This window comes from Plecotus auritus (genome assembly GCF_963455305.1).
Source record: "Plecotus auritus genome assembly, chromosome: 1".
NCBI classification, from domain to species: Eukaryota; Metazoa; Chordata; class Mammalia; order Chiroptera; family Vespertilionidae; genus Plecotus; species Plecotus auritus.
Window position 1 is genome coordinate 79,207,980 of NC_137770.1, and position 16,533 is coordinate 79,224,512.

Genomic DNA, 16,533 nt, shown 5'->3' on the forward strand with positions numbered 1-16,533 from the left:
TTCTCCCTGCTCGTTCATTCCTGTTCCTTTGAGTCCTGTGGTAAGCAACTGTGGAGGCAGCCTTAGAGTATGCCCACAAAATAAAATAAAACAAAGACATTTACAAAGTATTGCTTCTGGAAGCAACTACAACCCTGACACCGTAAGTAAATACCATCCTCTCAATCTCAGCACTCCCCTATACCACACCCAGTTTTCTTGCTACAAGGAGAATTGACTAACAGGCCCAGGAATGTTGGTTCATTGCTCACTAACCTGTCCCTGAAGAGCACAAGCAGTTTGTGAATCACCCCAAAAAAACTATGTAAAGCATCTTAAACAGGGACTAACCTGGAGGTGACTGGTGCTGAGGCTGAGCTGTGATCCTCCCGGGCCCCAAGATCTTTTCCAAAGGTTCCCCAGGCACCAACCGAGGTTGGTCTGCTCTGAGGAAGGCCGAGCTGGCTCCTTTGGTCTCCGTGACCTTCGCAGAGGAGGATGGCTCCAAGGTGTCAGCAGAGGTGGACCCAGAGAAGGTACCACTCTTTCTACCAGGAGAGTCATCAAGAGCGGCTTCCCTCTCGCCAGGCAAATGGAGGAGCCTGTGATGCTGTGGAGGGCTGGGGAGCCTTGGAGATAGAGGCGAGGGAACAGGTGACATCCGTGTGTGTGTGCCAGACTGAGAGGATGAATTATTAAATACCATGCCCAGAGCTGGTGGGGGTGGCCTCTCACCACCTCCGCCCTGTGAGGAGTCGGGACCAGCGCTGCAGGGCAGATCCAGAAACAAGGTCTTGTGGCCACTCAGAGACCGCCCAGCTCTCCTCTTGCTTCCAGTGTCTAGGAGGGTGTGGGGGGGCGTCCTGCTGAGGGGGACGCCCAGCCTCTTCCCCTCAGTGGCTTCAACTAACTTCTCACTCTCTATCAACTTCAGGAGGACCTTGTTCACAGCCCCCTCGGTGCTGGCTGGAGGACATTCCCTGGCCGATGACTGCCATGACCCGTCCCCGCGCTGCTCCTTGCCCTGCCGCTTGGAACCAGGAGCCCCAGCCTTGGCTGCTGGGAGGGTGAGCAAGTCTGCGCTGGGAATGAACTCAGCTTGGGCTGCTAGGCGAACAGCAAGCCTTCCTTCACCCTCAGGATGCGTTTGAACTACTCTCTGCACCTGAGCAGACAGGTCCTGGACTTTGGCAACCACTTTGGAAACAGGTTTCTTCCTGTGAGTCCGCTCAGCACACTTCTCCCTTCGGCCCCTCTCTGTGGGTGGATGCTTCTCCGAGTGCTTGTAACTTCCAGAGAAACCTGTCTGCTGATGCGCCAGCCTGTGAGGCGCCCTCGGTAGCCCCCCAGCACCACTCTCCCCTGGCTCTGTAGAGCTGCAGTCAGGGGGCGACCCTCCTCTTCCAAGCTCAGCATCCTCAGAAGTGAGCCTGAAGCTCCCAAAGCCAGGGTCAGGGTCCAGTGTCCTGGCGATCTCCAGGGGGCAGCTTTCTCTCTGCAGGGAAGAGGAACGGGCCCTACGTGGGAGCAGGTTGTCTCTCTCCTCTAGAAGCCCACGATTAGGCCTCTCTCGAGAAAGAGGAAGGGAGTTGCTGGAACAGATATGGTCCCTCCCCATCTGAGGAGCCGATTCCTGGCCCCCATGCCCTTTTCTTCTTGTCCTCTTCTGTGGAAGCGCCTCCACACTCTCTCTCCCTCCCCCAAACCTCCGGGGCTTTTTGCTTCTCTGGGTGCTCCTCTTATTGAGACAGCCCACGAAGGGCTCTCCCTGCAAGTCGCCAGCACTCTGGAAACAGTCGTCCTCAGGGGCCAGACTCACGGACAGCTCCGGCAGCTTCCCCTCCTGGTTCCCCATCGTGATCCCCAGGATGTGGTCTGAGCTTAGGAGATTGGCCAGCAGTCTCTCCCTCTCTGCTGTGAGTTTGTACAGCTCAGTTAGAATGTCCTTCGTGGGAGTCTGCTTGAAAAATATGTCCCCTGGATGTTCATCCGGCTGCAGACTGAGGCTGATGACATCTGACCCCTCCCTGACTTGGTAGCAGTTCTGAAATGCCTTATTGGATCTGTCTAGGGTTACAGTGCCCTTGTATGAAAATCCTCGGACTGCCCCCCGTGGAAGATAGAAGCTGATGTAGCAGAGTTCAGTAATGGGCTTACGCAATTGGAGGGAGCAGTGAGTGCCTTCCATTATGCCTGCCTAATTATTCATGCCTCAGAGATGCTGGTCTGTGGTCAGGCTTCCCAGGCTCCAATGCTGGGGCATGTGATGGTGGCTACGCAGAGAGAGCAGCTGACCGTCATCTCCAGCAGTGAGACTGCCTGAAGAACAGGGGAAGAAAGTAGCTTGTCTAACAGAGTGGATAAATCACACACCAACATAAATCAAAGCATCCCCATGACTTAGCCTTCCTCTTTGGCTGACCTCAACCAATCCAGGCATTAGCCAGGAGGCTGGCTGCAACCTCTTCCCCACTCCCACCCCTCCCTGGACCAGCAGAGCGTCTCTACAGCTGAGAGATGGGAGAGTGCTCTAATTTTAGCCCCAAGAAACAAGTTCCTTCTCCCCACAAGGAAACTCACTATATACCTTAGAGAAGGTCTCTCAACTTCACTAGGCTTCAGTTTATGTTCTTCTATGTATCTCCCATAAATCCTGAGGTAAGGGGACTTTGAGATCCTTAGAAAACAGAGGCATTTTAATAACATGTTTTTGGAATACCACTTTGCAAAAATAAGACAAGCCTTTTTACTCTCCAAAAAGCATCTTCTAAGATTTGACATTATCTATTAACTTAAAGTAGAATGGGGGGAAGATATTCATTCAGCCACAGATTTGGATTCTCTTCTAAACACAATTCATATTTTGCCAAAAGAACTAAAAGTGAAAAATTTAAAGTTTAAAATTTAAATAAGTGATTCGGTAGTTTTAATCAAGTTTTTTTTTCTTTCATACTTCTTGCCCACTTAAGGACAAATGGAATAAAGAAAAAGCAAAAATCTGAAAGCCAATGCTAGCCCTATATGGGTTTTCAAATGTCTTCACCATCGAAGTGACTAAAACATCACATAATCAGTAAAGGTGGCTGCTCTCTCCTGTAATTTGAGGTATCCCAGGAATATCTCTGTGGCTAACATCTTTACACACAAGCATGGAGCTTAGAATTCTGTAGTACAGCACTTCATTTCTTCATTTAAGGCTTCCATGCTTAAAGGAAATCTCCTTGGAAAGGGAAACACAATAATCATTTATTAACCATTGATATCTTCAGTGAATGATTTTTCTCAGATCTTTTCTAGCTGGTTCTAAAGAGTAAAAAGCTATACAAAGGTACATTTTAAGTGGAGGAAGAGTAAAAGGAAGAAGAGTTTTATAATTGAAACTCCTCAAAGAAGAGTGATAAAATGAAGGTTAAAAAAAAAATGCAGACATCTGATCAACCAGAAGTGCCAGGTGGGCTCAGAGTACTCTTGGAAAAAGAAATGGAACAACATTTTTAAAGAACTGAAAGAAAAAACCTGTTAACCCAGAATTTTATATCAAATAAAAATATTCTTCAATAATAAAGGTGAAATAAAGGCATTCTCAGATAAAGGAAAAGTAAGAAAATTAGTTATAAGCAGACTTGCTCTAAACAAATTTCTAAAGAAAGCTCTTCAAACAATGAAAATGTTACAGGAAGAAACTTGTAACATCAAGAATGAAGAAAAAGCAAAGGAAAGGATAACTATCTATGTAATATAATATTACTCCTTTCTTGAGTTTTTGAAAAGGTGTTTGGGGAGGAGAACCAAGATGGTGGCATAGGTAAATGCAGGTACTCACTGCCTCCCACAATCACATCAAAATTACAACTAAAATACAAAACAACCTTCATCCGGAACCTCCTGAAAGCGGGCTGAATGGAAGTCCTACAACTAGAGAAGTAAAGAGTAAAGTACATTGAGACTGGTAGGAGGATGAGAGGCACAGAATGGGCTGGAATGTGGGCCGCTTTTTTAATCCAGAGGGAGATTGTCTCTGCAGAGGCTGCCACGAGGAGCAAGGGGTCCCAGCCCCACACCAAACACTCTACCTAGGGTCCCAGAACTGGGAAGAGAAGTCCTCATAACATTGGGCTGGAAAAACCAGCAGGGATTGTGGCTGAGGGACACAGAGGCTGCCGGAGACCCAGGTGTCCCTCTTAAAGGACCAGGCACAAACTTACCAGGACTTGCTTCCTCTGAGGGCCAGTACCAAAAGGCGATGGGGTCCCAGACACATACAGGGAGGAAACGGATTGTCTGGCATCAGGGCTGGAAGTCAGGGAAGACTTTATACCAGACAGAGGTGCTTGCAGGGGTCATTGTTCCTATGCTGAGACTTTCCCTGTCACAGGGCTGACTGGCAGCCATATCTGAGTCCCCATCCACCTGGAGCACACTGTTTGCTTCTTCCTGGTGATTCCCTGAGACCTCGCCCAACCCAACTTGCAGCCCCACCCAACCTGTTTGCAGCACCTTTTCCACATGAATGATCTGTCCTGGGTCAGGCTTCAGACTTTGCTAAAATATCTCAAACAAGCTGCAGCTGGTGTCAGCATACCCCAAACATATCAATAAAAGGCCCAAGATCCAGCACCAGCACCAGCCTGCCTTGCTTCACAGATGGGCACATCCAAACTAGATACAAATAGGAGGCATCTGCAGATCTCTATGTAGCTCCTGCCAGGTGGCCCAGGCAGTGGCTGACTTTGTATCTCCCTATAGATTCTAGAGCCAGTGCACCCGGTGAACAACCACAGATCATACCAGATTATAGCTCTCCACATCCACAAGTGACACACTCAAAGGGCAGACTCAGTAAGCACAATAGCCCCACTGAAGCAAGTTCTGCTCCATAGGAGTGTCTCCTGCACAGCAGCTCTCCCACTATAGTTGCAGCTGGTCCTCACAGCCAATTGGCCTGGAGGTCAATTCCTCCCAGTGACACCAACAGCAATCAAGTCTCAACTACAACAAGACTATGCACAAAGCCCACATAGGGGCACACCTAGAGTGCCCAGCTCTCTATAGGACACCTACTACCTATAGGACACCTACTACACAAGGCCATTCTACCAACTGCAGGAGACATAGCAGCTCTACCCAATACATAGAAACAAACACAGGGAAGCAGCCAAAATGTGAAGACAAATAAACATGTCACAAATGAAAGAAATGGAAGAAAGCAAACTACTGGGTACAGAGTTCAAAACTATGGTTATAAGGTTACTCAAGGGTCTTAATGAGAGCTTCAAGGGACTTAGTAAGACTTTCAAGGGTCTTAGTGAGAATGTCAAAAACATGGAAAAGGAACAGTCAGAAATTAAGCACACACTAACTGAAATAAAGAATTATTTACATGCCTCCTTTGTCAAATATTAATTGAGCATAGTGGTTTGGGTTGGTATCTGGGTTCTCTATTCTATTCCATTGGTCTATATGTCTGTTTTTGTGCCAGAACCAGGCTGTTTTGAGAAAAATGGCTTTCTAATACAGCTTGAAATCTGGTATTGAGATTCCACCTACTTTGTTCTTCTTTCTCAGAATTGCTGTGGCTATTCGGGGTCTTTTTTTATTCCAGATGAATTTTTGGAGAGTTCTTTCTAGGTCTGTGAAATATGCTGTTGGTATTTTAATGGGGAGTGCATTGAATCTATAGATTGCTTTGGGTAGTATGGACATTTTAATGATGTTGATTCTACCAATCCATGAACATGGTATGTTCTTCCATCAATGGAGTCAAAATAGTCTCTTCAATAAATGGTGTTGGGAAAATTGGACAGATACATGCAAAAAAATGAAACTAGACCACCAACTTACACCATACACAAAAATAAACTCAAAATGGATAGAGGGCTTAAACATAAGATGGGACACCATAAAAATACTAGAGGAATCCACAGGCAGAGAAATCTCAGACATATACCGAAGCAATTTCTTCACTGATACCGCTCCTAGGGCAATGGAAACTAAAGAGAAAATAAACAAATGGGACTACATCAAAATAAAAAGCTTTTGCAGAGCAAAAGAAATGATAAACAAAGCAACAAGAACGCCCACTGTATGGGAGAACATATTTGCAAATGTTATCACTGATAAAGGTTTAATCTCCAACATCTACAGGGAACTTATACAACTTAATAAAAGGAAAATAAATGATCCAATAAAAAAATGGGCAACGGACCTAAATAGAATCTTTTTGAAAGAAGACAGAAGGAAGGCCAAGAGACATATGAAAACATGCTCAAAGTCACTAATTATCCGAGAGATGCAAATCAAAATGACAATGCAGTACCATCTCACACCTGGCAAAATGGCTATCATCAACAAATCAACAAATGACAAGTGCTGGTGAGGATGCGGAGAAAAAGGAACCCTCGTGCACTGTTGGTGGGAATGCAGACTGGTGCAGCCACTGTGGAGAACAGTATGGAGTTTCCTCAAAAAACTAAAAATGGAACTCCCATTTGACCCAGTGATCCCACTTCTAGGAATATATCCCAAGAAACTAGAAACACGAATTAGAAAGGATATATGCACCCCTATGTTCATAGCAGCACAATCCACCATAGCTAAGATTTGGAAACAGCCTAAATGCCCATCAGCAGGTGAGTGGATTAGAAAACTATGGTACATCTACACAATGGAATACTATGCTGCTATAAAAAAGAAGGAATTCTTACCATTTGCAGCAGCATGGATGGACCTGGAGAGCATTATGTTAAATGAAATAAGCCAGGCAATGAAAGAAAAATATCACATGATCTCACTCATTTATGGAAAATAAAGAACATTATAACCTGATGAACAAAAAGATAGATACAGAGGCAGAAAAGCACTGAACAGACTGTCAAATTACAGCGGGAAGGCTGGGGAGTGTTGGGGAGGGGGGGAAAGAGATCAACCAAAGGACTTGTATGCATGCATATAAGCACAATCAATGGACACAAGACACTGGGGGTGGTGGTGGGATGAGGACATGCAACAGGGGGTAGGGGAGGCTGGGGGAAGGTCAATGGGGAAAAAAAAGGAGATATATGTACAACTATATATAATACTTTAAACAATAAAAAAATCTTAAAAAAATAATTAAAAAAGAATTATTTACAGGGATTCAATAGTAGAGTATAGGAGTCTGAGAATCAAACCAATAATTTGAAATATGAGGAAGCAAAAAACACCCAATCAGAAGAGCAAAAAGAAAAAAGAATCCAAAAATATGAAGATATTATAAGGAGCCTCTGGGACAACTTCAAGTATACCAACATCACATTATTGGGATGCCAGAAGGAGAAGAGAGAGAGCAATATATTTAAAACCTATTTGAATAAATAAAGACAGAAAACTTCCCCTATCTGGTGAAAAAAATAGACTTACAAGTCCAGGAAGTGAAGAGAGTCTCAAACAAAAGAAACCCAAAGAGGCCCACACCAAGACACATCATAATTAAAATGCCAAGGGTTAAAGACAAAGAGAGAATCTTAAAAGCATCAAGAGAAAAGCAGATAGTTACCTACAAGGGACCACCTATATGACTATCAGCTGATTTCTCAACAGAAACTTTGCAGGCCAAAAGAGAATGGCAAGAAATATTCAAAGTGTTGACTAGAAAGGATCTACAACCAAGATTACTCTACCCAGAAAAGCTATCATTTAGAATTGAAGGTCAGATAAAGAGCTTCACAGACAAGAAAAAGCTAAAGGAGTTATCACCACTAAACCAGTATTACATAAAATGTTGAATGCTATTCTTTAAGAAGAGGAAGAAGAAAAAGAAAAAGATAAATAATATGAACAATAAGATGGCAATAAATACATATTTATCAACAATTGAATCTAAAAATCAAAATAAATGAATACGAAATCTAATGAACAGAATAAACTGGTGAATAAAATAGAATCAGAAGCATAGGAAATGGAACAAACTGATGATTCTCAGAGGGCAGAGGGTTGAGGGGGAGGGAAGAGATTAACCAAAGATCTTATATGCATGTATGCATTACCTATGGACATAGACAATAAAGTGGTGAAAGCCTGTGGCAGGGCTGGAACTGGAAGGTGGGGGGGGGGCGGAATGGGGAGAAAAAAAGGGGGACATCTGTAATACTCTCAACAATAAAGATTTTTTTAAAAAAAATAAAAGATGTTTGACAGTTGTACATAAAAATATAGTATTGTTTGATGGGATTGCAATGTATGTACATATAACACACAAGACAAATACAACATAAAAGGAAGTGGGAAAAGGGACTGATATGGTGGTAAAGCATAATAGTACTTTAATTCTAACTGCCCTGTGAAGAGTTAGGCATATATATTGTAATTCCTAGAATAGCCAACTAAAAAAATAGAGATATAATCAATAAATTGAGAGGTTCAAATGAAATAATTAAAATGTTTAAAAAACTAAAAAGAAAACAAGAAAGGCTAAATTAAGAAAAGGAAGAACAACAAAAAAGAGGCAACAATCATAAATAAATAATAAAATGGTAAACCTTAATCTAAACATATAAATAATTACATTATGTAAATGGTCTAAACACAAAGATTGTTGGAATGCATACAATATGAAGTTAAAGTTAATGGAGGAAGTTACTCAAAGAGAGTATGCAGAACAAGAACAGCAAAGGTTTCAGAACAGTCTTGGAAACATAGATATTTAAGGGATAAATGGAGTGAAAAGGAACTTTAAGTGAGGTCGAGAAAGAAATAGGTAGTAAAGGAATTCTCATATTTTGTAGCCAAAAAAATAAAACACAGTTCAATGACCTAACATCTTATTATGCTTTTTTACAAGTCTGTAAAACCTAGCTCTGAAATGTTTTAATCATTGAAACTAAACTGAGACCAGAACCCATTTCTCAGGAGCTAGTGTTAAATTAAACCATAGGACTTCCATAATACAAGCAAGTCTTTCTTCCTCCCTTCCCTGACAATAATAGGATCACATCCCCAGTTACATCCTTAAATCCTTAGCTTCAGCTTTATCTATCACCCCTTCTTAAAGACCATGAACTTTTCTTCTATTGCTACATTTTCATTTGTAGAAGAATAGTATAAATATAGTGACAGTCACAACCATGGTGTTGTACCATTTCAACTAGGGATCAAACCATAGGATATAGAAAATAAAAGGAGTGAGTTTTGGATTGTACAACTTAACATTGGCTGTAAATGGTTTGTGGCAGGGTACACAGCAAACATAAGTCCCCATCAATTGTAAAAGAAAAGTGTCCCATTTCTGGAATTTTGAAAAAAATTTAAATGTTGCAGAGTGCCTGGCTGGAGTGGCTCAGTTGGCTGAGCATTGTATTATGCACCAAAAGGTTGCCAGTTCAATTCCTGCTCACAGCACATACCTGCATTGTAGGTTCAATCCTCAGTTGGTCAGTTGGTGCACATACAGAAGGCAACCAATAGATGTTTCTCATCTCTCTCTCTCTCTCTCTCCCTGCCTCCCTTCCTCTTTCTACATATGTCCTTCAGTGAGGATTAAAAATGTTTTACTTTGCTTCTAAGGTAAAATACTCTTCTAAAAGTTTCTGGGGAGTCCAAATCCAGGTGCAAATAGGCTCTTCATGCCATGTGTTCATAAGTTCTGAGTTTCCAATGATCATATAAGTAGAGAAAATACTCCTAGTACCTCCTTCTCTAGGCCTTATCCTTTAACACAAAGTTCAAGCATAAGACATTATAAGCAATGAAAGGTAGGGTTTGACAAGTGAAGGGAATTATTTTAATTATAAGGAGTTGTAACTGGAAAAGAAGTTTCTCCTCTAAATGCACAACAACACAGGTATTGATACATCAGTGGCACAAGGACAATCCGACTTGCCTGAATTTGGCAACAATAAAGCATCTCAGAGGAAACTTATTTTAAAATTTCATGTTTTCTGATCATAGGAGGAATTTTAGAGTTTGCTTTGCTACAATTGGGAACATCCAAAGTCTAAACGATTTAAGATAGATTACTGCAAAGAAACACAAACATTTTTCAAACACTTAGTTTCCCATTCTCTTCCATAGTTTGGACTTATTTTTACAAAATTGTTGTGCACCTCCTCCACTATCATCAATGAATATTTATAGAGCTGCCTTCCTCTGGAGCATAGAATAACTATTCATAGGTCTTCCCAACTCTCTCTATCAATCTAAGAAAAGACTGTCAGAATTCGGCCTAGCATCCTTGCCAGTGACTGTATCTGGATACATGTATCTCATGTACTTTCTTCTTTCAAATTTCATGTCCTTTGTGAAATGAGAAATTTAATCTCTAAGTTTCCAATCCAATAATTCAAAATATTATTTGGTGACACCTACTAGATGACCAAAGATCACAAAACTCCTCCTTTTTGAAGAAGACAAACGTATCCCCTGAGCAAATGAACTTGAACCTCACACTTTAGTGCACATCGTGTCAAAAGAAGGCTTTGGAGCAAAGCACACTCTTGCTTGTGACAGTCCATTAGCAAGTCAGAGTACCATGCTGAATCATCACACATATTTTCCATCTGAGAAATCAAAAGTAAAAGGACTGTTAAATCTTAGGAGGAACAAGAAGAAGAATAACAAGGAAAGCAATATGGGGTGGAGTTAAACACATCAGCACTGCAATTTCATGCTGAGTTCACAGGACTATTTCAAGCAACATTGCCTCATTCTGCTTGAACTAAAAGGCAGCAACTTCACAGGCTGCACACACTAAATTATACATCTTAATTTGGTCTACGAAGTGACCTTCTTTGCTTGTGCTCAACGTAAGAGCACTTTGTATCCTAAGAAATCTTCATGTCTTCCATTTCCTCTGACAGAGTGCAGGCTGACATTCTCTACAAGACAATAGTGCTAACGGTGACTTCTTCCCTGACTCTTTTTGTGATAAGCAAGTACATGACACTCTACCCAAAATGGAAAGGTCTATTGTATCTCATTATAATGGGAAATTATCGCCTTTTAGTAGATGCTATTCAATGCTCATAACATATTTCACCAATGCCTAAAATAAGACCCAAGAATTAGTTGGAGTCATTCTGTCTGCTTACTGTAGATTTTCTAATTGATTTTGGCCCTAAAAGACAATCAGTGCAAAGCTTTACTCATTCAGCCATTGGCACAGTCATGCCCTATGATTCCATCTGAGCCCAATACTGCTAAGATAGATTACTATAACTTCCATTATTAAACTGCAAATTGTCCATTGTCCAATCAGATTCAGGCTACATCCTTCTATACACAACTCTAAGCATCAAGAGACCAATTTTTAACGGATTCAATCAATAAGTTCCATTGCACTCTCACTTCTACTGGATTTAGCCATTGGTAAATACCAGCAGCAGAATGGAAGAGGGTCAGAATATATATTTCCTGGCTCCATCCGTCCTAGGCCATGGTTTTTCAGTAGGCGTGTCCCAGCTCCTCTTGGGTAGCCTTTCCCCAGCTACAGCTATTTCCTCTGGGTACCAGTTACTGCTCCCTTCAATTACTCATTCAGGTCTAGGTAGCTTTGAATCATGCCTCTCATGCTTGATTTTGAAGGAGTGAGTGCCTGCTTGTCTCCTTACCACTCACCCTAGAATAGAGTGCAGTGCTACTGTTCTTCAAATAGAAGATATAAAAACAAATGTAGATCTGCAATAGCATTCTAGCCCTTTTCCCCCTAGAGGAATTTTTCTTTGAACAATCTACACACTATAAGAGTACAAGAGTAATTCTAAATTACTACAATTACAAAGTAGAAAGAGGCCCATTTAATAAGATATCAAAGAACAGATCAATAAAGGTCAAAGAAAGGAGAGACCACATTGTGTGTATAGAATCAAGAAAATCCTTCAGGAAGAAGAAAGCATTTGAAATAGCTCCCCACTCAAGGGTAATATTTGGACAGGTAGAAATTAAAAAAGGGGATTCCAGGAGGAGGAGCATAATTTTAGACTGCAAGATTTGCTAAAAGGGAAAATTATTCACTTTGCTTTTTAGTTACATGTCAGGAGAGATAAGTCAAGAGATAGAGTGATAACACATTATGGAAAGACTTGAATCCAGCTAGAAAGTTAACACTAACTTCATAGACAAATGGGAAGCATTCGATGTGTTTTAATCAGGGAAGTAGTATGTTGAGCACTAAACTAAGGAAGATGAAGTTAGCAGTAATATCAGAATAGAATGGAGTAGGAAGAGACTAGCGTCAAGAATGAGGAGCTCAGGAAAACATCTTCAAAGTCTTCAAAGAGTTTGAAAAAGAAACTATTAGAAAGGGAGATTACAGGCAAAATCTTAGATAGTAATTTCAATGGAGGAATAAAACACCAAAATACATTGCAAAGGGCAAACAAAAAGCTGATGGTTAGAGAAGGAAGTAAGAGTAATACCCTATACAGCTATAAGGCTTTGTCTTTGTTATTACTTTTGTTTTATTTTTTAAGACAAAGAAAACTTCGGCATGTTTTTAAGTTGAGAAGGCAGAGGTAGTGAAGATGTGATAAAATATGGGACAATAGATGAAGGAAGGCACCAGAGAAAGAAGAAGACATGGGCTGAAGGACACATGGGAAGGATCAGCCTTGACAAGAAAGAGGGTTGTTTCATGCTCAAAGACTAAGGTTAAGTAAAGGAGAGAAGATGATTATTCGATAGAAAGCAGTGAAATTGAGTTTACATATTTATCATCTCAATTATTAGTTTTCTTCATAAAGACTATAATTGTATGATTTTCTTTGCATTCTTACAATGTTACAAGAAAGAAAGCATTAAGCCAGTTTATACTGTAGAAGCAACATTTCTATCTTTGAACTCTGACTTGACTATGAAACCACCAACACATCAGGCTAGGTCTTATAACATACTGGCAAAACTCTACAAAAATAAAACAGAAGCCAAAGCTTATTCTATATAATTAATTTTGATTGTGTGGCTAGAATTTGTATTTGAGTCTACAACCACTCTGTGAGGTAGATATGGCAGTTGTTGTCATTGTTACTGCACACATAGAGGTTAAAAGACATCAGAAAGTTCAGAGTAAGTTGTCCGTGGTTACACAACTAGTGAGTGATAAAATAGACTCAAATCCCGGTTTCCAGACTCTTGGTTTGGTACTCTTTCTACTATCCCACTACAGCTGACAACTATTTAAAAAACAAACAAGCAAAAAATAGCCCAGCCAGCATGGTTCAATGGTTGAGCATTGATCTATGAATCAGAGGTCATGATTTAATTCCCAGTCAGGGCACATGCCCAGGTTGTAGGCTTGATCCCCAGTGTGGGGCGTGTAGGAGGCAGAAGATCAATGATTCTCTCTGATCATTGATGTTTCTATCTCTCTCTCCCTCTCTCTGAAATCAATAAAAATAGTTTTAAAAAAAGAAGTAAATAAAATAAAATTGAACCGTGTCCAGTGGTGAACCTGAAGGATTAAAGAAAACAGATAAGAGAATATAGCTGGGGCCTGGTGGGACACTGTTCTCGGATGGAGAGACAGTGCCCCTGCCTGTAAGCCGAGTCTTTATTTTATAGTCAGACCCCATGAGGCAAAGCAAGGGTGTGGTCAAGATGTTTACAATGTTCTTGTGAGTTTTGAATCTACTTGATTACATGCACCTGAACTCTATAAAGCTTTGTTTTGGCAGCACTTGCTGCACCTCCTGCAACCTATATCACTTAGCCACCTGGGACCACAGGTTCCGACCATAAGGTCAAGCTTACAACTATAGCCTTTGGCTATAAATGTGCTGGGAGGGCTATGCCCTCCAAGCTGGGACCTGCACTTTGCTTTGCCACGAGAAGACTATGCCCTCTCATTAGTCCAAGGCTTGAACCTGTCTAAATGCTGTAGCTGCTCTCCACAAAAATAAAAAAGACTAAAGAAACAAAATGCCATAAAAATATGTTGTTGGATAGAACTTTAATGCAATGTAGTACTACATGGAGTGAAGCAAGTGGGCTCAAAGCCCACTCCTTGGTAAAAGTTTCTCATTTAAATATAACTTTAGAAGAGTTCTATGTCTGAGCAAATATTCAGACCCTACAAGGGACTATAATTTATAAATACTGGTGTTGCAAGGTGTGCCTGCTTCCTCTTTGCTTTGTTGAGGGAGATATATTGGTATCATTGTTTCACAAACTCTTACATTTACCATGGGAATCAAGGAATGCCCTTATTCATCTTAGTCTAATGCCATTCCATAAAATCTGCTTTAAGAGTTAGTTATTTTGAGATGTATTTTGCACAATACCAGTAACACTATATGGTGAAACAGAAGGCTCTCCCAAGAAAGGGACAAGGCAACCCTGCACTGTATTCTAATTCAGAGTTCATGGCCATTTCCGCAAAGACAGCTACAATCACCAGCATTGTCCATCAGGCTCATTTTCCTTAGTTGACTAATTAAGAGGCAGGAAGATAATCTAGGGATAAGCAGTAAAAATCCATAAACATTAAAGATTGAGGTGTGGTAATAAAATAGGTAGATTCATACGTGGTTGAGAAGAAAGGAGAGGAAGGGAAAGAGGAAGAAGAGAAGGGAGAAAAGGAAAAAGGGGGAAGAAGAGGGATGAGGAAGAGGATATTTGCCAAAATTTCATGAGTTCTTAAGCAGGGCTAGGCCCTAGGCTAAGTGCTTCATATGCCTCATTCATTTAATTCTCACAGTCCTATGAGATGAGTACCAGTAATTCCCGCATTTTACCCATGAGAACCATGTAAGCTTAGAAAAGTTAAGTAACTTGCCCAGAGTTACAAATTATTAAGTAACAAAATTGAACCTTGAATCCAAGCCTGAATGTCTTAAAAGTCTGCATGTAGTAGTTACAAAATACTATATTTCTTAAAACTTCAGGGAAAGATAATGAATCTGTGATGGGAGACCCATAGGAGACTTCTAACACATCTACATAAGGATTATTTCTCTTCTCTTTAGAAAATAACAGTTAACAGATTAAGGTAATTAAGAAAGTAACACCATGACCTGCTATGCCCTCAGCCAGAATATAAATTATGGCAGCAAGGAAAAAAGCATGCAATGTTTACAACATTCCCGCTAGAACTGAATGTAAGATAGTTAAAGTCTTAACCACAGAGGGTAATTATATTTTCCCTAATTTCACCAGTTCTAAGGCTGACACCTTCTATGTCACAGCAGCCACAGCCAGACCCAAAGGCTTGACTTAACAAAGAAAACAGGACCCTCTTGGGCTCAGTACACATCTTCCAATTAATAAACCAAGCTTCTCTGAGAATTCCATTTGATTGCTACTCACAAATTTCACCACTTTATGCAAAAATATCATGTCCACTGTTCCTATATCTGTAAATGTTGCATAGAACATGTCTAACAGGTTTTTTTATTTCATTTCCATATAAGTTTAGCAGCATTTCCAGATGATTCCACAAGTTCATTCTCAACAATCTGTTAACTAACCTCAATTGAAAGACACAAACATCATAAAAAGTGTATTACTATATTAGAAGTAAAAAATTGCAGCTTTCCGAATGGCAGATTGGAAAGAGTAAAGGTAAAGATAAGTATACATTTATGAAACTGATGAAACAGCCAATACTTTGAGGTATAGATGGTTGCCCTAGATAATTTGTTATAGCTACCTCACACTGCTTCTAGAAATTTCCCATGTTCCTGGGATTCAAAACACATCTAAAGGGGGAAAATCCTTTGGAAAACATAAAACAATTTAATAAGAACATTTGTGAATTTGAGATTACTAAGACCTCTCCATAGTTTGAAGAAATAACAATATGCAAAAATTTTTAACTGAATTTTGAGACAAATGGCTGTTGTTCTGGTTCCTAACAGAAAGAGCGGTGGATCTCTCCCTCTTACCAGCACACAAGGGAACCCCAGGGAACTAAAGGACTCTGAGCACTTTTCTGCTAGCAGGAAGATTTTACAAGGTCTGTAGCAAGTTGCAAAGGCAGTTTGAAATGAAAGTAAATATATAATAAGTACAGCAAATATGTCCGCAATAGTTGTTAAAATGCAGAATGAGAAGGAAACTAAGGCCTACGGTTCCATAACTTTTTATAACCTTCTATAGAAAGTTGCAATTGGCACAAATTTCTGTCTCAAAAGTTGAAAAGCAAATCATGAATCACTAGGGAGTACACTATTATTTCTTTTTATAATCAGGTTAAATGATAATGTTCTCTAAAATAGACATGTACTAGTATGATGAATCAATTTTCCCATGGGGGAGGAGATCATATATGGATTAAGAGATAAGGATTTACTAAGAAAATCCCTCTTAAAGGGCCTCCTGCCATCAGGAGAAGCATCCGTTTGGCTGCACTGGAGGACTATGTGAGCCAAATAAATTTATAGCATTCAAGTCATTCTTTTAAAAAGCATGTTCTGGGCATTACCTATTTCATTTTATAATGAAAGAACTGCAGGGCATGGAAACTCAATTCCACTAATGGTTATTTAAATGTAATTATTAACAGAGGAAAAATTAACTTTGGGGTTTTCTTAAATTGGATATTGGGAGACAGGACACATTTACTCATTCCTTTTCTTCAGTCTCAAT

The 16,533-nt window shown here is 40.4% G+C and overlaps 1 protein-coding gene across 1 annotated transcript in view; it reads right to left on the reverse strand.

The window, feature by feature from the left end:
- FMN1 (formin 1) overlaps nucleotides 1-16,533 on the reverse strand; it is a 444,801-nt gene that overhangs the window by 404,072 nt on the left and 24,196 nt on the right. The window contains exon 2 of the mRNA XM_080658928.1: nucleotides 331-2,298. Within this exon, the coding sequence (XP_080515054.1) occupies nucleotides 331-2,167 (1,837 nt within the window). The 5' untranslated portion in view covers nucleotides 2,168-2,298. The remainder of the gene's footprint in view (nucleotides 1-330; nucleotides 2,299-16,533) is intronic.